Source organism: Mobula hypostoma, chromosome 10 (assembly GCF_963921235.1).
Source record: "Mobula hypostoma chromosome 10, sMobHyp1.1, whole genome shotgun sequence".
In the NCBI taxonomy this organism is placed as follows: domain Eukaryota; kingdom Metazoa; phylum Chordata; class Chondrichthyes; order Myliobatiformes; family Myliobatidae; genus Mobula; species Mobula hypostoma.
Window position 1 is genome coordinate 85,359,413 of NC_086106.1, and position 25,996 is coordinate 85,385,408.

The following is a 25,996-nucleotide window of genomic DNA, read 5'->3' on the forward strand; positions in this document are numbered from 1 at the left end:
GAATATTTTTTAATTCAGTTATGTATCCAGTACAAGAAATTACATATTTGATTTGAAAAGGTGAAAATGACATAATAAATTATTTCAGTCGAGCAATGTTAACTATTATCATATGAGTCTTCTGAGATCAGTCAGCAATGCCAATACATTACCTTTTTATTTAATCTTAAATACATTGTAAATTGTGATATGATCATTTCCAATTGATGCATATAGTAACTATGGTACATTGTTACCAGTTTTGGGGTTAACTTGTGGTGCTGAAAAACAATTTACTAACTTGGGCTAGATAACTAAATACCACCACCTACCACTAAAACATTTGAATTTATTTTTGCTTTCTGAAATGTAATTGTCATAGTAAAAGCCAAATCTGGCTTTCAGAATGCAATAGTTATCTCGCTGACCAAAAGAATAATTGTAGGTATATTTAAACTCTAGAATTATGTCCAAATTCTTTTTCAATGGCAAAGATTACAATGGTGATTTTTTTTTTTAAAGAACTGTCAATTTGAATACTTGAGATTTATAATCTAAACTGTAAGGAGTACAGAGAGTAAAAGTCTATTCAAAACAGAGTGAACAATCATTAGGTCATTTCAATTAGCTAGATGTGAATAAATTGTGCACAAAAGTCAAACGTTTTTTCCTACCTGTTGAATTATTGACTTACTGGGCTAGAGATACATATAGACCAGAAACAAGACTCCTGTTGCAAGGAGTGGGGATTCAAGGTCTAGTTAGATACCCAAATTAGTGACTGGTAAATTCCTGCTAAGACACTAGATTGCAGATTTAAAGGAAAGTGTGCTTTATATTGTGCCTTTCAACATCTGTACATGTGTTGCAATGAGGATTTAAAAAAAAAAATTATTGTTTAAAGATGGCAACCAATCTTAGCAAAGTCAGGGAGCATAACAGCAATAGGTTAATAGCTTGAAAATCATTTTCACAGATTTTTAGTTGAGGGACAATTTTGGCCTAGACAGCAGCTCTTCTTTGGATGTAAATATTGCACAACAGACTAAGCCTCAGTTTAATACCTCATCCAAATGATGAGCTCTACAATAGCACAGAATTCCCATAGTATTGACACTAAAATTCCAGACAAGGTCTATCTTGAACCTCTAGAATGGGGATTGAATCCATGATGTATCAACGCTGGCATAGTACCATCACTGTACAAAACCTAACACTTCAAGGTTCAGGGAGATTTAGACTTGCACTGTAATGGAGAAAAATAATCTCCATTTGCAACTCATTTCTTATGTAAAATAATCTTCATAGAATTTCAACATCAGGTTTAAATTTATACCTGTACAGTGACACCATTCCATTAAGACACCTATTTCTGTACGTGGCTTCTCACCTTCTTGCGATTTAGAATCCCCAGAAACACATGCCAAGCTAAACTTTGGTCAGCTTTACTGCAGCAAAATAGTACTTCTAATTCATCCACCAAAAGTCTTGATGGCCTCTGAAGTAACAATTTGAACAATTACTGCCAAATCATGGATGGCCTTACTCTATGCTCATGCCAAATTGTGACTGATTGATTTACACTCTGCCTTCTGTCCTCCCTTCCCATATTCCTCAGAAATCTTCCCAATCTTACTTCTAGCTTCCTTCAATTTGTAATTTGTACATAGAAAATATTTAAAAGCAACTTCCAATGATAACCAGACAGATTGAAAAATGACATTATCAGCTTAGTAGTATAAATATTTCAAAGTTTGATTATAACCCAGAGCTCGGGTTTCAGCTGCCCTACTGAGAAACAGAGAGAAGATCACACCAGATGCATAGATAATTGATTTATGATTCATTGCATTTGAAGATACTCTGGGTATGAACTCAGCACCATAACCAGATCTGTCTATTGTGCTTCACAGTGATGTGCAAGTGACAAGATTTACTTCAGAATTCATTCTTATAATACATATACAACTAGAATTATGCAAAACATTTATGAAACTGTAGTGATAGCTAGAAAATATAAAATCATTTTTTGTAACATAGCTTGTTAAATTTTTATCAATTATTCTGAAAACATCTATTTCCATCAAATTTGATACGTGAAGAAATGACTAGCGATCTGGCAGATACAAAGATATTGACAAAGCTCTGTTCAATATAAGATGGATGGAAAACATCTTTAATTTCTCCCAGTTTAATAAAAACTCTCAGCTACACTTGCGGGATAAAGCCAGCCACAGGCTGCTATAGCGCCTTTACAATTGTCAACCAATTTGCAGACACGAGTTTTTAACCATACTTCCCATACAATTGGAATGTCCTGAGGCAATGTGCATTCTCAATATGTCAGAAATATTCTACATGTACAAATTCTGTGTCATACACCCATACACCATGGTTTCAAATAAATAAAAATGGATTGACCTGCAGAAGACATCACTGAGATCTGGCTCAATGACGAACCATCACATTTCACATATACTTAGTAGTAGAGCATCACTTTGGGTAAAAAAGAAAATACAGATGTGATAACCCACTCCATGAGTTACACAACAAAGTGCTGCTTTCTTCCAAACCAAAAAAAATCTGTAATATCCATGTCGATATGTGATATTTTTCACACATACAAATCAGCCCCCTAGAACTAGTAGAGTGATCCATTTTAATGAAGATTATTTGAGAAATTTTCCATGTATTCATATAACACCCGGAAGATTAATTTATCTGATTTTAGCTATATAACTTGATACTATACTATTTTGTAGTCATGTAAACATTTATGTTAGAGTAAAGATAGATGACATGTGGATACCACATAGCTGCTGGCATGAATGATCTACTCCACTCTGTATTGGAGGAGAGGGACGGTGAAACAAAAATGAACTATTTTACTCAGAATTCTTTTAAATACAACTTAAAAATTACTTGTGGTAAAGAAAACTTCAGGGGATAAATGGGTTCCATTAATCTCACAGTACAGGGCATCAAATTCATACTTCATTACAATACCAAAGTTGAGGTATTCTAATCTCAAGGTCCAAAGATTCATCATTTTGGTTATCTGCTGGTAAAGCCCAAATAATTTATAAACCTTGTGCTTAATGTTACCACTGCTACAACACATTTAATAAAAAATTGAACTAGTAAACACAATCTATTTCTCCATTCAATCACCACATACTTCCACAGTGCTGATCAAAGAAAAACTTCAGACAATTTCTATAGATCACGTAGTGCAATTGAAAGTCAGGTGTTTATCTATTGTGGTATGGCTATCCCTCTTCATAAGGAGATTAAGGTAAGATGCAAAAACCAGTCATAGCATGTTACCATGAATAAAAATATTCTCTCTGTAATATCTATTAGTATGAATAGAGCTCTATTTTAATTAAACATAATGGAGTCAGGGTCTTGGTTGGCCATCTGAGCAATGTGCTTCAATATATCTTTTTTGGTGATAATACCTAGGAGTCGCCTGCAATAGAAGAGAAGCAGTTAGTGTTGGTCCCTGGAAATAAATGATAAATTGCTGCATTTATACACACAACATTCTCCAGATGCTGGAAATCTTGAGACAAAAAAAAAAAATTGCTGGATGAACTCAGCAGTCAGGCAGCATCTATGGAGGAGTATAAACAGTCAACATTTCAGCTGAGAAGTGAATATCAATTTTCTAATTTCCAGTAATTACTCCCTCTTTTTTCCATTTCCCATTCTGGTTATTCTCTTTCACTCTTTCTCTTCTCACTTGCCCATCACCTCTGTCTGGTTCCCTTCCTTCTTTCCTTTCTTCTCCTATTAAGTGCCTTCTTCTTCAGCCCTTTACCTCTTCCAACCGTTCCCCTCCTCCCCCCCCGCCCCAAAGACTCCTATGTTATTCGCACTTCCCCACCTTCTTCCTCATCTGGACTCACCTATTTCCCACCAGCTTGTACTCCTCTCTCCTCTCCCCGAACCTCCTGGTTCTGGCTTCTGCCCCTTTCCTTTCCAGTCCTGGTGAAGGACCTTGGGCAAAACATTGACTGCTTATTCCCCTCCACAGATGCTGAGTTCCTCCAGCACTGTGTGTCCTGCTGCATTTAAAGCTAGCATTATAAAGCATGCAAGAATCAATCTGAAGTATCGCTGCACTCCTTCTATGACAAGTATTCTTTCCTAAGGTAGGGAAACCAGACCCGCATACAATATTCCAAGCACACACTCACCACAGCTGTATATAATTAGTGAGGTGTCTTTACTTTTTTTATTTAAAATGTTTACAGTGAAGATCAACAAACCACTTGCTTCCCTAATGCACATTAGAAAATAAGTATATTAATGTTCAGTGATTTACACCGAAGTACCTCTGAACACTAGCACCTGTTAATTGTTCACTTTGAAAAACATCCAGTTCTTCCAATTTTAACCAAAATGAATGACCTCTTTTTTTAACACTTATGTTTTTGTCCATTTGTATGATCTCTCGCTATCCAGTTGAAGACCCTCTGCACTATCCTCAAAACACGCATGGTCATCCATCAGGACATCATCAGCAAACCCCAATAGAGTACAGTTGGTCCTCTTTTCTAAACGTAGATTGTGAGATGGGACCCCAGCACCGATCCCTGTAACAACCCACTAGCCATAGACTAAAACCCAAAAATGATCTTTAATCTTTCCATTTTCAGTCTGTTAACAGATCCTCAACACAGCACTATATTTCCCTGATCCAACTAACAAATTTTGCTTAATAGCAATTACACTTTATCCTTCACTGTTCTATTAGTTACAACTTCAAAAAGACTTTTGTCAGACACGATCTTCCTTTCCTAAATCCAAGTTGACTCTTCCCAATCCTGTTTTCTAAACGCTCTGCTACCATCTCCTGAGCACAATTCCTCCCATTCTTTCTCTAATTCCTATCTCAAGTAGTAAAGTTACATTTGCTCCCTTCTAATCTATAGGAGTAGTTCTAGAGTCCATGCAACTTTGGAAGATGACAACGGAGGCAGCATTTTCCAAAACCTTGAGATGTGGTTCAGAAGATTATAGGATTTAATAGCCTCCAGTCTCATTTATTTCTTCATACCTTTTACTTTACCAAATTACTTATAGCTCTTCATTCACTCATGACCTAACTTCAGATGTTTTTGGAATATTGTGTTTTCTTTCATAAAGGCAACCTTAAAGCAACATGCATTTTCAGTAAATTGTGCATCAATCTCTGAAACACCAGCTATCACTTGTCTATTTTAATGTGGTTTCTCAATCTATCACAGTCAACTTATGGTTAGGGACTTTATTTTGGTTTAAGATTCTGATTTCTGACTGATATGTCAGAAATAAGGTGTTTTGATAACATAAAATATATTACAAAATATATATTTTTCCTTTCGTTGTTTCTATATTGTAAGACAATTTTTCCAGCCACTTGCGTTTTCACTTGCACCAAATGGCATTTACTGATAACTGAAGGCCATTCAATCCAAGTGACAGGAGAGAAGGTATAAGGCAGTATGGGCATTCAAGGATCTCCTTACCGAAGAACTAACTCAAAGACTAGCTCAAATTGCCCCTAGCACTCAACTTGTTTAGTTTTTACTCATGTTCAGCTTTAATCAGCAAGTGTTAAATTACAAAATTAATACTAGAGTGTTCTCACCATTTGTAAAATAACTTGTGGTGGAAAAGTTTGAGTGTCTGCTTCGTTAATAAATTTATTTTATTTTGTGGATTATGTGAGATTTTACATTTGAATAATTGCTGCCAATGAAATGCTCAGCTAATATTGTTAATCTTTTCAGAGTTGCTTCCTTTAGGGATTATTAAGATTTCAGCAATACTGCAGCTCAATCCTAATCTAAATCAATATACTATAAGGGACTAATTCAGTCTAGTCCTCAGACTAGTAATTTTACCTTGATTCACTTCAAGTAAAGACTAGATTTGAATTGGGAGAGGGAAATAGTGCTGGACAAAATGCTCAGTTTTTGTAGGCCATTTCTACACCATGGTGCATAGAACACAACAGAATGTGATTCAAATACATTTATTGCTATATTGCTACTTGTTTTGCAATGAGATGATAGGTATGTGCACGAGTTTACAATTAAAGCTGAATGAAGGATTTATCTAGGATTATTGAGTCACATGCAAACCATATAGTCCTTCTCAGATTTAGTGCGTGGATCTATTTTCTAGGTAGAAACATGAAAAGCTTTTTTAACATTCTTGATTTACAAGTGATGGAGATGCTAGTTAAAAAGGAGAGCTAATATGCTGAAGTAATTTTATATACTCACAGCAGCAGTTGAAGTAACTATAAGTTTGAAAGTAGGTTTTATTTATTTATTAGGATACAGTGTGGAATAGGTTCTTCCAGCCCTTCGAGCCACAACAACCAGCGATACCCCAATTTAATCCTAGCATAATTACAAAATAATTTACAATGACCAATTAACCTACCAACCAGTGCATCTTTGGACTGTGGGAGGAAACTGGAGCACCAGGAGGAAACTCACGTGGTCACGGGGGAACGTACAAACTCTTTACAGGTAGTGGCGAGAATTGAACCTGGATCGCAGGCACTGTAAAGCATTGTGCTAACCACCATCCACTGTACCGCCCCATTTTTGAAGAATATTCATAAAACACAAAAATATTTTTCTCTTAAGTACAAATAGAAGACTACCATTAGAGAACCAGATATTTAACACTGTAATACTTGCCCATTGTGGGTAACAAGACACTGTCTTAAGCCCAGTTTGCGGAATATGTCAACTACAATTTCCATAGGTGTATGGTCTGTGACTGTAAATGGACTCAAATCCAGTATGGCACGAAGTTGGAGTGCAGCAGGGCTGTTTGGAAGTTGCACAGGAGAGTGTTCAGTAAAATAAATATTGGACGTGCTTACAACCCCATCTTGTCGTTTCCTTCCATTTTCTGTAAGCAGATGTACAATCAAAACTTTGAACATTTTTATTCTTTCTGTACCAATTCATTACCAGTTACAATTATTAACATATGGATAGCTGATGTCAAGGGAATCAAAACATTTTAATTTCATAGCATGCAGAATATAGAAATATTTTCAGTTCACTTAACAGCAAAAGCAAAACATTTAAATGACCAAAAATGAAAAGGTGCAGAGAATTTACTTACAACTATAACAAGCTGCATTTTTTATTATAAGTTGCACTTTTATTCATCTGGCTTTCATGCTTCTGGAATTTTAGCGTAATTGACAAAAACTTGTTTTTAATGAAAATTAGTCTAAACAATTAATTTTAAAGTGTATGCAAGTGGCCTTAAAATATAGAATTATGGTGCAAAACATCATAATTTAAAGGGATAAAAATGGCTGAAAGTACACTGCAAGTTAGTTTGGCTATTGCACTTTGAGCAAATCATCAATAATCAATACTGCAGAATGCAAATCCCACAATTTGTGCACAGTCAGTCTTTATATCCTTCATGAACTATTCTAGATAAACTTAAAAGATACCAGAACTGCTTGCAGTGCAAAAATGATTCTAAAAAACATTCAACATTTATCTGTTATAAATATATTAAACTGTTTTACGCCATTTACTCATAGAATAATCTATGTAGCACTAAGTATCTCAGCCTTATCATGTTTAATAATGCAAATGTAATGGAAAACTAATTTCAGGGTTGCATATGATGACACATATGAACTTTGAACTCCACCATGGCATTATCCAAAGCAATGGAGCATAAAAGATAAAGTTACTGCCTCACTAATACCTATATTAAAAAGAGGCCCCTTATTAACACCTGATAATTGCTTAAAAGGCATTATGCAACGCTTTCAAATCAAAACGTTAGGCAAAACGTGGCCTTAATCATTAGATCATTCCCAATTAATTATCAATAAACTGTTAGTTAACTTTATCAATTTGTTGAAGTTAGAATTAAATATCATCTATCCCCATGAATTCACCATTTCTTGTGTCAGTGGACAGGATTAAGTGATGTATTTTCTTTTATAAAAATACAATACTGCACGCAATGGATATCGGAAATAAAACAATGCTGGAAAAACTCAGGTCAGGCAGCATCTGAACTCACTGTTTCAAGTCAATGACCCTTTAAATTAGTAGGATCATTGATCAGAAACTTCATTTATACAATTACATCTTTTATTCTTAAGAATATTGTTTTGTTTCATACTCACCAATTGAAATTATTAAGTCTCTTCTCAGGACAAAACCAACAAGTCGCTGGGATTCCTTTGATACTATTACAGGGAATCCACTATAGGTGGTTTCATTAATAATTGCCTCCACGTCTTCTACCTTCATACCATCCTGAGTGAGACTTGTCAGAGGAGAGTCATTACGCCGAGGTCTCATAACATCCATTGCCAATGTCTTATGAGTAAATTCTTCCTTTGCCTCCAGGAATGGATAACCGTTCAGTCGAATATGTGCTTCATATATGCCCTCTCGTCCAACTGCATCAGACACCCATTTACTGGTCATTACGGCAGCCATTAATGGGACAATATATTCCAGTCCACCCGTTAGTTCAAACATGATAACTACTAATGATACCGTCATCCTGGTCACGCCACCTGCAGAAACAGGATTCAAGAGATTAAACAGGATGCATAGCATGCAATTTCAAATTTCCCCCCCCCCCCGACACAGTAACCATTCAAGATGACCAGTATGATCGATCAACTCAACTGTTGGTCATTCTTTACACCAGTTTAGAATATAGAAAATTTGACATATCATCTTCTGAATAGGTAGATAATCTACTGATTGATCCTCAGACACAAACACTCCATGCCATACACTTACAATCTGTGTCACTATCACCCCTTATTTTTCTTCAGGAATTATTCTATACAAACCCAAGATGCTAGAATTTTACATTATGTTGCATTTTAAAAATTAATCATAGCAGAACATACAGTACTCTTGAGCAATATATCTATGATTTCATAGACTGCTTAAACAACTAATGCATCATTGTCAGCCATAACATTTTATTAGTACATACACCATAACATGTTTAAAAACTAAAATAAAATTGCCTGTAACCGTCAATTTTTTCCCCATTTTACAATTCTTTGCATGTGTTCCACCAGCAGTCATCTCTCTGTACTTGGTTTATAAACACTTTCAATTAATGGTAGTACTAGTTATCCACCTTCATATTTTCCCCCTCACTTTTTCCATTTGTTTTCCTAGTTTGTTTGGTTTTTTTTTTAAAATGTCTGGCAAAAAATTAACATAACTTTCATTGATTTTACAGGAGCTGCAGGAACAAAATATCCTGTCATTTTGTGAAGTTGGGATCTTGACTGAGTAGACAGATAAAAAAAAAGCCACACGCTTTAAGTGTCTCTCTCTTCACCCAGCTTTATTTCTCCCTCTGAACAGAATCGCTCTTCTCCTCTACAGAATAAATTTCTTCTATCTCTATTATTCAAAAAGAATCAAATTAATTATTTTATTATGTTCTTTTAAAACCACTGAGTTTAGAATTTTAAAAGAGGCAATAATTTTAATGACCTTTGTTAAAGCTAACCATTTCAAACTCTAGGACAAAGCACAATATTGTTTTGCAGACAAGAAAGGTTAGGAATAGCATGTTGCACCAGATCAGTTGAAATGAGAAAATATAGAAAAGTAGAAAAGTGATTAATTGGCCCAGAACTTCAGCATATCCATGATGATACAAATTCAATTAGAGATCACAAATAAATATTTGCACTATTACCATGTACAGAACATACAATTCCTTCTTCTCATATCTAAACATTTTGGAACACTATGTCATGAAGTTTTTGTTTACACATTGTTTTGCAGGCATGTATAGAACTAATTTGTTCCACTAGGAGTGTACATTGAGACCCTTAACTGAATTGATGTTACTCTGAGTTAGACAACTATGAATCTCAATTCCAAATGATTATTTAAGTCACGTAAGTGAATGATCTTCTAGTAAGTGTCCAAAGCTCAGCTGCTTTACAATATCAAATAAGATCCAGACTGTGATAAATTCCCAAAGCATTTTCTGAAGAGTACAGCATTCTTCTAGTATCTTTAAATTAAAAGGAAGATAGGGGTAGAAGCAAATTTACAAACATTAGTTTGTACGCTGGATAAATGCAAAGCTAAGTTTGGGCAAGATGCAAATTAATTGCCCAGTTTCTTGACATGAAACCTGTAAAGCCTCTCCAAAAGTCTGGCATCAGCAAAAAGCAGATACTCAGAGACACCTAATTAACTAATGAACATTTCGGAGGGGTATATTGAAACCATAAATGCTTGGAAATTATGAATTGTGGACACCTCCAATGTCATTTTCCAAGTAAATACATAGTCTAAGGTCATTCAAAGTTGTGCTATCTGAAACATTTTTTAGCAGGGATCAGTGACACTTCCATCATGCAACTTTACAAAAACTTACTCAGAACAAAGATTCAGTTCAGTGTGAAATGACAGGACATTTTAGCGAGTATGGGGGTGGTGTGGTCAATCCAGAATGCAAAATATTTTAACAAAGTACCTTTTCTCTCAAGGATTGAATGGTTGCATGGGTTCTATTACAAGTATTTTCTACCATTTATGGGTGTATGACTGAAAAACTCCCAGTCTGTATCTTTAAACAGAGCATATAATTATTTGCAGATAGCCAGATGATACCAGTCCTTAAGGCACCATTAATATGGACTTTTAGATTATGAAAGCTCATGTAGACAATACACAATATCCACCAATGGATCCTTCACTCTGGAAACTGAACTAGCAGTGGAAGCTAAGCATCAAACCAACAACTTAGTAAAATTTATTGTCGGTGAGTGAGAAAGATGATTAAGTGTTGATCACAACTAAAATAGATTAGTATAGTGTGAAAGATTATGGCAATCTGGCTTTGTCCCTAATTGCAGTTAGAAAATTATGGTTTTCACATTGCTCAAGTCTGTGTTGCTATTCTTTAATTTCTATCAATATAATTATTATGAATTCTGAAACTAAACCTAATTAAGTGTGATGTTTTGAAATTATCTTCTATGCACAATGTTACAATAATCCAAAATTAAGCCATTATTTAATTTCTAATTGCCACAAATTCTACTACAGTAATACCAAGGAAAATTATTTCACTATTAAGCAAATTGGACAGAATAACTAGGCAACATGCAAGTCAGAAGTAATAAATAACAGCTGAGATATTTTGCCAAGGAGCTGAAACAGCCACTTGTTTTTACTTACTTACAGTAAAGGAAACATCAGCCTTTCTACCAGGGAATGTCAGTGTATTAAGTTTGAGGAAGAAATGTTATTATTTACCCACAAAATATTAACTTAAAAACTTTTTTTTTTACCTAGACACGCGGCAGCACCAACCATGGCATACAATCCAGGAGTGATACAGTCAGCTCCAGGACTACACCAGCCTTTAAAGATGACCCAGTCATGGTGATAGTAGGCCAGTTGCTCCATTCCCACTCCTAGAAGTCTTCCAGTTATAGCACCAACTGCCATGCTTGGTATAAAAAGTCCTGAAGGAACCTGCACAAGTATTAGATCAGAATTCATGATATACAGAATTAACAAAGGTTCCAGCTGCCACAGTTTCAGACTCATTTGAGTATTAAAACTCATTTTGCAATGCCACAGCAAATTTCCAGCTGGAGGCAGCAACCTTTCCATCAACGCAAAGCGAGTAATGATCAGTGTCACTGAAGCCTGAAATCTCCAAGATAGCCACTCACATTTGCAACCCAAATTTACTGTTAACCTTCTTGGCTTTCTGTCACAGTTTCTGTTGTTATTGGATTCTACACATGGACAGCTTAATTTAACAAGAAAGGAGTGGCTTTGCTGTACCACATATATAAATGTATCTATTGCAGAGGAGAATACATCAAATGCAGCAACCGGTTTCCAGAGGTGGAAAAAGCCCTTTGAAATGGAAATGGATCCAATTATTATTTTCTGTATGTTTCAGCTGTATCTGTAATTCACACTCTCAACAGCAATTGTTATTGAATTTTACTAAATATTTAGAGTTTTGAGTTATGCTGACCTATGGGTTTCTGTTGCCTTATCACATCTGTGGCCAAACACAGGTAAGGTGTGTCAGGAAGCACAATCTACAGATATAACATTGAATTAGTGGGCATCAATAATATGGAGAAATTTACATTTGTAGTTAACTGACATAAAGAATGGGTTCTACAAACAACATGACTGGGATAATTTCAAGTGTTTTTTGAGGGAGGGGTATTGGAATGAACACCTAGAAAACTTCTTCTCTTTTTCAAATAACACCATGCGATCCTTGGGATCTGATTGATCATTACAAAACTGTCTTGATTTAATGACCCATCCCAGAAAGAGGGCTGCGCCACTTGTTGCAGATTGAACTCCCATAAACTGGAAAATATTAATAGCAAGAGGCAAGAAATATCTAGTAAAGCTCACCTATTTGGTGCTGAGTACTTCTTGCCTAAATTGCACTGATATAGCTGAAGGTTACAGCAAGATGAGGTTGTGCAATGATGCACTCACTACCTGAATTAACACTGACTTAATACTTATTCAGTACACTGACTGAATGCAGTCAAAATCCTTTCCATCATTCATGTTATTCTGTACATTATCTGCTATACACAATATATATTCCAAAGATAGGAAGAAAACTAATTTGTACGCCACTACTTTCACAGTATTTTAAAAAGTATTGTAAAAAAATGGTTTCCTTACCTTCATACCAAATGTGAATATTGTGATAAAGATTTTAAACACCAATGCGAGAGCCAGCTGCCAAATTGTCATGTAGACACCTTTACCTGCCGCACGATCTGGTAAGTCATCGAGTGTTTTGGTACTGTTGGCATCATTAATATAATCACATAGTGGTGAAGAGTCCAGAAGTCCACAGTCATTGAATAATTCTGAAATGAGCCCACTGGTACTCATTCTGGTATATTCATTAGGAAAAGCTATGATACCTGTGATGGCTGTCACAACAAGGACCTCAAGAACTGGGTACTTCCCCAACACAGTGGTCTTGCGCTTTTTGCACCAGGCAATATTAGCACGTATAAAAAAAGCTCCCCACAGTCCTCCAAAGATTCCCAAAAGAATAAATGGGAATAATTCCAACAAATGCCAAGGACTGTGGAATTCTACGAAGAATAGCACAAGGCGACTATTACGAAATGGATTTATTGACCGTAATGTGAAGGCTGCAACCAGAGCAGCAAAAAATGACCTCCATAAAGTCTTCAGAGGGAAGTAATAGCTGACCTATACAAATAAAATACATAATGTCAAGTTAGAAATCTTTTTGGCACATACTAAAATACTCTAATATTTACACCAATTTATCCTACAGAATCTGTAACACAGTTTGAAACGCTCTGCTCTAGCATTCTATAGTCCATCCACCAGCAAGATCTGAATCTATAGTTCAAATCCATACTAATTAACCAATCCTATTTATGATCCAAAATCAACTAAGATCTGTACTGATCCGTAGCTAATTAGTCTACCAGAGAAACATCTACCTTCAGTATTTCCTATTTAGGGAAACTTCAGACTACAGACAGTTCTTAGATCACTTATGTGACCTGGGAGTGTCTATACTTAAAAAAGAACAGTTCTCCTGCTCAAAGATGATCAGAGAGCAATTTCTGCAGTCTGGATTTTCTGTAATCTGGCACCAGTCAGGTCCCAAGAGTGACTGAATGACAGTGTTTTGACCTGTATAAATCTCACAAAGACTTTCCCACTACAATATACTGTATCAGAAGATTACTTGCCCAAGATGAATTTAAGAAAATAAAGAAAATGAGGTCACAGATTCAGTCATCAATTCATCTATCAAAAGTCAGGTTTTAACATTTCTAATACAAAAAACATAAAATAATTCCATGGATTTGTCCCATTTAAAAGCATCACTTCTAAGATGTCCAGAAAGAAGCATACTTTACACAAGTGCAAGTTATTGTGCTGTTAAATGGAAACTTCTGGACTATTTAACAGCAGAATGCAGCAATCAGTTATGTTCTTAAGAAAGCATTCCTGTAATCCAAAAGGATTACAGCAGCATTACTAGCATCACAGTAATCAACATTTTTCAAAAATTATTAATTTATTCCCATAGCAACAATATTTTACCTTGCTTTCTCCAAGTTGTTTATAAAAATAAACATGTTTAAATTGTCATAAAAGTTGCTGGTGAACGCAGCAGGCCAGGCAGCATCTCTAGGAAGAGGTGCAGTCAACGTTTCAGGCCGTGTCCCTTCGTCAGGACTTCGTCAGGAAGTCTCTTCCTTCAGTTAGTCCTGACGAAGGGTCTCAGCCTGAAATGTCGACTGCACCTCTTCCTAGAGATGCTGCCTGGCCTGCTGCGTTCACCAGCAACTTTTGTGTGTGTTGCTTGAATTTCCAGCATCTGCAGAATTCCTGTTGTTTGCATGTTTAAATTGTGCCTATTTTCCCCAGCAGTAAGGCTGATCAATACCTCTACCCACAAACACATACACCTCACCCCCACAACTACTGCTTTATCATTTCCTGTCAGAGTCACCTTACGTACAGACACTCCTGTACCTACCATCACTTCACATACATGCAATCAGTGCATACAAGTTAACTTGTGTATTTATATTTATTGTGTTTATTATTGTGTTATTTTATTGTGTTTCTTTTTGTGCTATATTGGATCTGGAGCAACAATTATGCCATTCTGCCATTCTGCTTGGCACTTATACTGGAAATGACATTAAACAATCTTGAATTTACAATTACCTGGAAATAACTATAGAAGCTAACCCAATACTGAAAAGTGAAATGTGATGAATTTTAGAATTAGCAAATTATTCACAAAGTTAATAGATTCTGTAAAATTAAATATTCTGTAAAGATATGGAGACATTTTTAATGATTACATTTGGAAAATTGCAGTGAATATTACTAAAATAATTCACAGCTTTCTTTGTACATTAGAATGTACTGAAATAGCAAAGAAATATATATTGATTCACCAGCTTGTCACCAGTGATACATTTAATATGAAATGGAAACAAGAGCATAGCTTGGTTGCAGAAACAAATTGTATTGAAATAAAAGGTATTTTGTATTATTCACAGTGATTCCTGGTGTCAGGGAAATGTTCAATCGTAATATTGTTGAATCATGTACTAATTTTGGGACAAATACAATTTGTTTGATTGTAAGAGGTTATTAGCTGATGAATAACTTTTGTGACCAGTTTCCTACAATGATGTTCTGACGAAATCTCTTACCTCTTCGAGGCTAAATAAAACTCCTCCAATGGGGGCACCAAAAGCTACTGATACACCTGCTGCAGCAGCTGCTGATAGTACCTAGAAAATAAAGTCAATTATGGTAACAATGTAGACAGACAGAAAAAAAAACAGAATGCAATTCTGATAAATTTGACTGTATATAGGGTTTCAAAGAATATTTGGTAAGTGTTCCTTAATTGACTTATCAGCAGCAGTAATTTTAAATTTATATAGCATTCTGAAGCCTTTGTCTTTCCTATGCTGCTCTAATTAAACCCAGACAGCCTTGAGGAAATGCAACTCTTATTCAAATAGTATATTATGGCTTATAAAATTCTGTTCAATGCAATATAATTTCAGTCATTCTTTTCTTGTGGTTTATGTTCCTGATATTTATTAATACAAAACATTCTATATGATTACACCACAGCTTGCAATGGCAAATACACTGCCCAATATTTCAAAAAATTACAGCAAGAAATGCAGCCCACTCTATCATGCAAACCAACCTCCTGTTTACACTTCCAGCTACCTCTCAAAAAACAAAAATAATTAAAGACCCCTCCCACTCCAACCATTCTCTATTCTCCCCTCTCCAAACAGGCCGAAGATACAAAAGCCCGAGAGGATGAACCATCAGACTAGAAGACAGCCATCTCACTGTCATCAGACTTTTCAAATGATCTCTCATATGGTAAGGACAAGCTCTTGACCTCCCAATCAACCACACTGTGGCCCTTGCACTTTATTTATCTGTAGCTGCAACACTATATTCTGTTTTCTTTTTACCTTCTGCATGCAAGGATGACCTGTCCAGATAGCATGTAAAAAAGCTTTTCATTGTACTGCAATATGTTACAATAATAAAGCAATACACAGCATCCTTTTTATTCTTTCCACCTCTCTGCCCATCGTCTCTATCCTGAAACAATTTGTATTTCTAAATTTAGTTAGCTCTCATAAAATGGCATTGACTTGCAGGGTTAACTCAGTTTCTTCCTGTGCAGTCCAACCTACTGAATAATTACAGCATCTTCTATTCTCCTATGACTAAAGGGCCAAAACAGGCATGGGCTCTTTTTAATACATTGTATACTAGTAACTTGGATTCCAATGTACAGAATAAAATGTTGCCATTTTCCCAATGGCACAAGACAGTAACAGCAAACAGTGAGGAGGGTAGTACCAGTAGTGGGGAAAAAAACACAACCAATGAAATTAAAGGAAGTGATTATTTTAGAAGATGACAATTAAAATTAAAGGTTACAATTACAAAATGGTCTGCTTATTCAAAGAGACTAGACGTCTTATGTTCACTGCTCTTCCTAAGTGGCAAAACAAATTGACAGAGTGGGTGCAAAACAAAATTATATAGGATCCTTGTCCTTTACAATTCATGCAACTGAGTTCAAAGGACACGGAATTATGATAGATACTTAGTAAATAATAATTTTAGTTAGAGCATTGTAATTCATTCTAATATGTAGATTTAGAAAGGGTGTCATAGTTTTGGCAGAATTTATAAGGATTAAACTTCAAAGTAAATTCACTATCAAAGTAGATATGTCAACCCGAGATTCATTTTCTTGCTGGCATTCACAGTAAATATAATGAAAAACTTCACATAACAAAGATGGGCCAATAACCAATGTGCAAAAAGTAAATTGTGCAAATGCAAAAAAAAGAAAAAATAATAATAAATACCACTAGAATATTAATATAATATTACTAAAATGGCAATAAGAATACGGGGTCTTCAGTTACCCAAGGGGGTCTACAGATACTAAGTTTGTATATTGAACAGAGAAGGTACATTATCAAAGTTGTCAAAATTATGGGTAAGGTGTGGGAAGATGATGATCAATAAGCAAAAAACAAAACACAGCCTGACTGAACGTAATCTGTAAAGGACGTGGAGACTTCAAGCATTTTTTTCCCCCAATTTAATGCACTGCTATGATCTAGAGTATATCATTTGAAAACATAGCAACTAAATGGAAATTAAACTTGAAAAAGGAGAGTATTATAGGGCTATTGGTAAAAGACATTGAATGACAATCCAAACTGACTTACTTCTCTCCGCTTGGCTTCATTTTTCTGATATTTTGTAAAGAGATGACAAACAATATTGCCACAGCAGCAGGCCACGTGTACAAGAGGACCTTCCTTCCCAAGACTGAGGCCTGAAGATACAGCCAAAACTAGGGTGATGGTTTTAATAATTAAGGTCCATTTTCCTAGGTAGCCCCTAATGATAAAACCACTTAATATGGTTTTAATCTGAAAGTAACAAAATAATGTATTCATTATTAAACTCTTAAAATTCAAATGCATGAAAATTTGCAAGTGTTTATATAGAATGGAATCAATATTAATGATCTCAATCTCCAAATTAATCCTTAGAACATAATCAGTACACATTAATTCAAAATTATGAAAATAATAGTAGCAATTCTTATAACTTGGGTAAGAAGTTTGTCTGAGTTTGCAGTGTTAATTTGAGTGTCATTGTGACTGTGGCGATCTGTTATTGAAATTCTTGGAAAATGTTTTTATTTCTGATTTGTAAGTATAAACCAGACAATACAGTAACAGGGCATAGAAATGGGCTTTCGGATCAAATAGTCTACGCTGACCACAGCACCCTCCCTCCTGGTCCCAGTTTCTTGTGTTTGGCCCATAATCTAAGCCCATCTCCTCCATGTATCTATCCAAATGCATCTTAAATGTTGCAATGGTACCCACCTCAACCTATTCCTCTGGCAACTCATTGCAGGTATTCACTACCCTTTGTGCAAATAAGTTACCTCACAGATGTCTTAAATCTGTCTCCTTTTATCGTATATCTGTGCCCTCTCATTTTGGACTCCCCAAACCTGCAGAAAAGTCTAAGATTGTCCATCTGTTATAGTAAAGTAGATTGGGAGATTTGGTAAATGGGACAGAAGACAATGATCGCAAGTAATCACATTAACTATTTATTTACAAACAGTGAAACACTCAACCAAGCAACTAAGTCAAACCAGTACTTATCTAACCACCCCCCCCCACCCCAAGTTACAAGACTATGGCACTAAACATTCAATAATACACTAACTTGAACAGGTACTTTCTTAAGTCCCAAGTTACATAACTACAGCACTAACATTCATCAAATAGGTAATTATCTAAGTGCGTGTGTGGGCCCTCCTAACTGCAGCATACTTTCCCAATGGTTTCTCAGCCCTGGTCATACCAAGTCTGAAGGGAGCTCCTAGCTAAAAGACAGATTGTCTTGCACACATGATTCTTATACCCCTGGGATGCCTGATACCCGAAGCTGTGCGGTGGTGCAAAAGCCAGCTAATGGAAGAGAGCTGCCACATCCTTCGAATGACCCAATCAGCAACTGGAGACCGGTGCTGTGTAAGTGGCTTTCAACCAGTAGGTAAGTTAACCATTCACGTGACCCCTTATACATACTCCTCATAAATTTTATAAATTTCTGGGAGGTCAACTTTCATTCTCTTGTGCTCCAAGCAATAAAGATCCCATGTGGCCAACCTCTCCATATAACTCAAATCCTCAAGTCCAGCTAGTGTCCTCTTAAATACCTTTTGCACACTTTTCTGTTTGATAATGTATTTCCCATAACAGTGCAGACAAAAGTTTATATAATATTACAAATGCAATCTCACCAACAACTTATGTGGCTGCAGCATAATGACTCTACTCCTAAACTCGATGTCCTGACTTAAGGCCAGCATGTTAAACCTATTCTAGCCATTTTCATTGAACTGCGCACTTGCATTCCCAGGTCTCTCGGTTCCTCAACACTCATCAGTGCCCAGACATTCACTGTATAGGTGCTACCTTGGTGTGAAGATCCAAAACGGAAGCTTATCTTAGTGAAATCCAGTTGCCACTCTTTAACCGATCAAGATTTCTTTGCAACCTACTTCACTATCAACAAGACCTCCTCCCCTGTACTTAGTATCAGCAAATTTGCTCATAGTGCCATGTGCATTTAAAAAAAACCTTTAGATTCAAAACCCTGAAAAAAATTGGCAAATTTGGATTGAAGCTTGATACAGATAAGATTATAACTTAGTGGATTATAACATTACTGTTAATGTGGAGTACAAGTTAAGTGCAAACCAGAGTATTTTTGAATAAGAGTGGAAATTTAAAAATTTAATCCCTGGTACAAAAATGTGGAAGATCTCATTAATGCGAACCCTGATACCATTACCTTTCAGCTCATTCAAATATCAATGCAATCAAATCAAAATGCATGCCAGAACTTTCTAGGATTTAATGCAAACTCAAAAGGTGCACAACAATATATCATTGAAAAAGCTGTAAAATCTTTTGGGAAAACTTAAAACTAACTGCCAAGAAACCAGAGGAAATTTGGATGGCTAAAGGGCAACATCTCACAGCAGGTGGCAGAATGAAGAAGCCAACCATGACTGAAGAACCATGAGTGGGTGTCCAGTGCACTAAAAAATTTATAAAGAGAACACAGAAGAATCTCCAGTTAAACCACACCTACTTTGAACAAACAGGGATACCTGCTGTGCATTTTTCTTTCAGGTATAATTAATATTACTGTTTTTGCAGCCAACTGAAATTCTGCATTTGAAGAATTTTAGTACCTGTAAGGGTTTCAATGTTGTCTGTTCATTTTCAGTGGGGAAGCACATCAATCAGCAGTTGCATTATTCTGTATTTCCCTAACAAATAAATGCTGTTGCTGCATACTTTATCTAAGAAGAAAACCTTTAAACCTTACTGATACCACTACTGAGGCACCATGATTCCCTAGGGTGGCGGGGGGGGGGAACTGTGCCAAAATTGGTGATAATCTATTCTAAACAATTCTCTCATGTGCCATTTAATATTAAGCAAAGATTATCACTCAATGAATTAGTAACAATGAAGAAGGCAGAAACAGTTACTTTCCTTTTTAGCTGTGACAAGACAAATAAGGGGAGATAATGCAACTTAATAAAACCTGAGCTAGGCCATAGTTAAATCACCATTTGCAATTCTGGGTTATCACACTTTGGAATGAATGTGACTGCACTGGAGAAGATGCAGAGGAAATTCACCTGGATGTTGTCTGAATGGAATATTTCAGTCACAGGGAAAGAATGGAAAGGCTGAATTTGTTTTTGTTGGGGCAAAAGTGGCTGAGTTGAGAGATGATAGAATTATGCCAATTGATGAAGGGTATTAATAGGGTGGACAATAGGAAACTTTTCTCCATTATAGAGGTTTATAGAGGCACAGATTTAGAGTAATGGGGAAAAGATTTAGAGTGGATTTGAGTAGGAATATTTTCAGGCAGAGAATGGTTGAAATCTAGAGCACATTGATTAAACAGGCTGGGATTCTTGCAACATTTAAGATGCATCTAAATAAGCACCTGATTCAACAAGGTCTATAAAGCTGCAGACCATCTTCTAGCAAATGAGATTAATACAGATGTGCAGTTGATCATTGAGATGGACCTGGTGAGCTGAAGGTCCAGTTTCTCTGCTGCATGACTCCATGATTTCTGCCAGACTTGCATTAAGTCAATGATACAATGCTTTTTCCTGAACCATCAGACAATATTATTACTACACGTGCAGTAAGTAGTCTATCTCACTCATTTACCATCTTTCACAGTGAAGAACGATGAACCAATATATAGCTCCACATTTTATTTATGAACATTAAGCATTAATGTTCTTATTCTATTAATTTCTCCCCATTTTTGAGAGATCTAGACAACCTCTCCTGCTATAAAGAGATGCCAAGATTATATTTTCCCATAAAATTAAAAATAAAAATCAACAAGATCTAGCTAGACACAAAAGAGGAAGAATTGGTATTGCAGAAAGGAGGGTCACTGTGTTAAAATGGTTGAAGAGCAGGTAAGAATCACAAGGGGGCGACAAACTACACTATAAATGCTAAATACATTTATTTAAATAGCATTTATTTTAAGTTTTGAGTGTACCGTTCTGGTAAAAGTAATTTTAAGACCCACCTCTGGAATTCCAGAACCACAGGCATAAGGTGCAAATACTCGCACCAAAGACACTGCCAGGAAAGCGAAAACTAGGGCCCAACTGACATACAAGAAGTAATTCAATATATACGCACCAGCACCCTAGAACAAACAATACAACATGATTAATAACATACTTCTCATATTTTTGTCTAGTGGGATCATCAGTAAAGGATATTTCAAAAATCAGTTTAGTACAGGGAAGATGGTCAAATTTAAAGCAATTCCAGAACATTTTTGCTTTATGAAAACAAAGGATAAACATTATGCATTGTTAAATACTCCCTGTATACATCAGGTATAATACTTTACTACACACACTTGAATGGAGGGGAAAAAAAATCAATGAAATTTAATTTTAATATTAACGTTCTAGGCATTCACTCAAAAATCTTACAATTTGGGTAACAAATCACGTGGTATCTGCATACCCTGACTGCTTACTATTGTAATCATGAAAGATTCCAGACTGCATTCACAGAAGTGATTATCATAATTCATTTCACTTATTGCTCAGAAGCTAGCCAACTTGAATTTGACAAACATTTGATCACAATAAGGTCTATTAGTGAACTAATCTTCAGAAAAAATGTGCAGATCCCATTATATCATGGCTACAGCACTGCAAACCATTGCTACAAGTTCCAGAAACAATGTATTTTAGTTTTCGTTACCTATTTTTTGGCAGTATTGTAACCTTTGACTTGTGTAGAGAAGCTATGGCTGAGATTTTAGAAATTTTGATTACAAACCACTATTGGAGGAGAGAAATCATCAAAAATATCTACTGGCCTAGTTTCTCTCAATAACCACAAAGAAATTGAGAAAGTCAACTATGTTTTTGTAAGATAGCAAAGCATACTCAAGTTTGTTAGGTGGTGAAATCTACGACAAACTGTCGAGAGCAGACTATGAACAAAGTAAATAAAATATCTAATTACTTCAGATTGGTCAAGGAACAGTTCGGACCAAGACTTCCATTCCGGACATTTATCCCTCTGTTCAAAAGTGATCTCATCGGATGTCCAACAACAATGTTCATGATTGTACCAGAATCCCACTAAACAGACCCCTTCTTTGAGATCTGTCATCCAATGAGAAGCCATATCTATCAAACCAGCAATGGCACCTGGATACAAGATTGAGGACATAATTACTTTTAGGAAATCCTTTTCTTACATTATATATTCAATTGGGGTCTCTCCACACTCCACCACCCCCATCCCCCCCAACTACCCCCATACAGAATCAAAGATTTTATTTATAAGGAAACTATATTTAACTGAAAAATATACAAAAGAAAAGCAATATTTAGTTGCGCAGGAATGTGAAAATAACATTATGCTTAAGAAAAATGTACTTAATTTGATGATTACATATCTCTAGTGTATACTACTAAAAAAACAAGCAAATTAAAGGCCAAGGTTTTACTGATATAGAAATAAATTATTTGTTTAATTGTATTTCTAGTGCAGGTAACTTCATTCATTCTTCAATTTTCATCTCTATTCCATGTGCTTGGAGTCATTTCATTTTCTTATGGAGCAAGCTCAGAAGGGTTTATTGTTATTCAGTTCCTTTGGTGGATGAATTTATACATTTTATTGAAGTTTACAAGTCTTCAAATGCTTATTACTTCAAATCATTATTACTTTACCCAATTATTGTCAAAAGTATAGACAGATTTAATAAGTGACAATTGCTTGAAACATTTGTAGAGTTGTATATAAGAGTAAAATTGAACTTTTTAAATAGGGATACCAGAAAATTACTTGGTTAAACAGAAGTTGCTTAGGAATCTGGGATTTCATTTATTTATATAAAAATATTTACAATTTATTGAAATCTTACAGAATGGATAATCTCAGGATCCTTTTATTGCCACTACTCTAAATAAAGTATTTTTATTCTAACAGTGAGTGTGAGCATTATGTGACAATGGGAAAGGATCAGTGATCATGGTAGGGGTAGTGAATTTTACATGGTTCAATTGACACCACATTGAAATACTTTAGATTACATTATTAACATTTGCATCACCAGGATACATAACCAACTACCCTCCCCAAACTCCGCCCCCCCACTAATCACTAATACAGTGCCTTGTAAAAGTTTTCAGCCCCCAATCATTTGTTCACATAAAGATGCTACAACAGGAATTTGGATCAATTTAACTGAGATTTTTTATTTATGAATTACATGCTTCCCTTTCCCTTTACAATGGGGCTCAGATAAAAAGAGAAAATTGTAAAGCAAAACAAACTAAAAATTAAAAACTGAAATGTTAGTAATTCAAAAGTATTCCCTTTCTTCAGAACATGGTTAATTACAACCAGTAATCATTTTGGATAAGTCTCTATAGCTTTGCACAACGTGCTTGAGTAAGGTCTGCCCATTCCTCCATGCAAAATTGCTCAAGCTATGCCAAATTAGTTGGGGAGCAGCAGTGGGCAACAATATTGAGGTCTTGCCAGAGATGTTCAATTGAGTTAAGATCAGGAGTCTAACTGGGGTACTCAAGGACATCAATTTTCTTCATTTGAAGCCACTCCATGGTTGGTCTGGCAGTGTGCTTTGGGTCATTGTTCTGCTGAAAGTTAACTTCCTCTCCAACTTCCTCTACTTTCTGGCCGAGGCGCAGTGTTAGATTTATACCACACATACCACTTAGTATTGAGAACAAGATGTTTCACTTTAGTTTCATCCAACCACAAGATCTTCTTCCACATCCTTACAATATCTTCTACATGAAGCTTTGCAAGGTCTTTATGGGCAAGGATATATTTTTTTAAATATATAGCCAGGGCATCTTTCTTGTCACCCTTCCAAAAATACCTTTTTCGTTCAAGGCCTTAAGAGATTGTGGAACCATGAACCTTATCTCCAGGTGCAACCACTGACTTCTGCATTTCACTCAGAGTGACTGTAGGTGTCACAGTACCCCTCCTACAAGTACTATTCTTCCCTGGTGGCTAAGTTTAGAGGGGCAGCCTGACCTAGGCAGTGTGGCCGTAGTTTCATATTGTTTTCACGATGGAATGCGCTGAGCACCAAGGCATGTTCAGTGCCTTTCAGATGGTCTTATACCCTTCCCCAGATTTGTGCTTCTTTATTATCATTTCCCTGACTTGTCTTGAATGTTCTTGTGTCTCCATTTTGGTTTGGTCTATTGAAAACCCACCATACTGTTGGACCTTACAGAGAGAGGAGACATTTATTCAAGTGATCCTCTTATTTTCTACATCAACAAATTGGCTGAGTTGATAAGGTGATATAGAGTACTGCACCTGTGGAAATTTAGTGTAGTTACAAAGGGGATAAATATTTTTTCAGCCTCACAATTTTGGTTTTTCAGTTTATAGTAAATTGTTGACAGGTTTTGGAATTTTTGTTTTCATTTGACATGATGCACAATGTTTTGTAGATTAGCTCAAAATCTCCTACTTCAATACATTTTAAATTTAGAAATTGAGACATTAAAATATGAAAATAGTTGTGGGGCCTGAATACTTTTTCAAGGCACTGTAGCTGATGCTTCAAATTAATTTTGCAGTTTGGTCTCTTAAATCGAGCACCCTGATCAATTCATCATGGAAATAAAACTAGGATCCTATAATCAAAGGTACTTGATGCAATTACATGATACAAAAATAATTTGTTTTTTTCTTCATACCTGACATAAGCCCAACTAGAAGCATTACCAACCATCCGGAGAAAGCATCTCCCAAACCCTTAATAAGTGCAAAGAATGATTCCTTACTTTTGCTTGCAATCTAAAAAAGAGATGCAGAAAAATTAAAATGCAATTGTTTTCTTATAGCCTCCCACCCAAGTCAATCAATCACAACCCTGGATGCAAATGAAAGAAGTCAATGCACATTATCAGCATTTTGTTTTCAGCAACACACAAAGGAGTTGGAGGAACCCACAGTCAAGCAGCATCTATGGAGGGAAGTCCCGATCGGAGTTTGGGGTTGAGACCCTTCATCGATACTGAAAAGTGGAGAGATAGCTAGCACAGAAAAGGTGGTTGGGGGGGGGGGTGAGGATGAGCTGCTGAGTGATAGGTAGATCCAGGTGAAGGGGCTGACAGATAGCTGAGGGAAGGAAGAGAGTAGGAATGTTGCATCAAACTGGAAAGTAATATATTCTATGTGTTGCCTTCCCCTATCAGAGTATCAGACTTGTTTAGGTCAAATTGTAGAAAGACAGTACTGAAACTGTTAAAAAGTAACCATTAACATGAAAGGCAACTTGTTGCAGGGTTACAATTGTAGCATTAGATGTGCATTTCTGGATCAATTCTCTTGCTCTTCATTTGAGTGAGCATCTAAAAACATTATACTTTTTGGTCTGAGATGTGTTAGAAATATGTTTTAACTGTTCAATGTACTGGATCTTCATAAAAGCAAGGATTCTTGAACTACTTAATCAAGCATCAATCCCCAAAATTTTGCTTATTTTTAAGTGACACATAGCATTGCCATGAAGAACAAGATCTTATGTAAAAATAGAAAAAGCTTGATAGAAATGAGGCACTTTAGTTTATTTAGCATTATAGCACAGAGTAGGCCTTTCTGGCCCTTTGAACCATGCTGCCCCAGCAACCCCTTACAAACCTGATTAAACTTAACCCAATCAAGGGGACAATTTACAATGACCCAGTACGTCTTTAGACCGTGGGAGGAAAGTGGGGG

At 35.9% G+C, this 25,996-nt stretch overlaps 1 protein-coding gene across 6 annotated transcripts in view; it reads right to left on the reverse strand.

The window, feature by feature from the left end:
* Positions 1-14: 14 nt before the first annotated feature.
* Positions 15-25,996, reverse strand: part of clcn5b (chloride channel, voltage-sensitive 5b) — a 97,044-nt gene continuing 71,062 nt past the window's right edge. For all 6 annotated transcript variants that reach the window (XM_063060762.1, XM_063060766.1, XM_063060765.1 and 3 more), the window contains 10 exons: positions 24,973-25,072; positions 22,241-22,428; positions 21,279-21,401; positions 17,333-17,539; positions 15,257-15,337; positions 12,708-13,253; positions 11,324-11,510; positions 8,156-8,554; positions 6,684-6,900; positions 15-3,451 (listed from right to left, as the gene is read on the reverse strand). In XM_063060762.1, the coding sequence (XP_062916832.1) occupies positions 3,361-3,451; positions 6,684-6,900; positions 8,156-8,554; positions 11,324-11,510; positions 12,708-13,253; positions 15,257-15,337; positions 17,333-17,539; positions 21,279-21,401; positions 22,241-22,428; positions 24,973-25,072 (2,139 nt within the window). In that variant the 3' untranslated portion in view covers positions 15-3,360. The remainder of the gene's footprint in view (positions 3,452-6,683; positions 6,901-8,155; positions 8,555-11,323; positions 11,511-12,707; positions 13,254-15,256; positions 15,338-17,332; positions 17,540-21,278; positions 21,402-22,240; positions 22,429-24,972; positions 25,073-25,996) is intronic.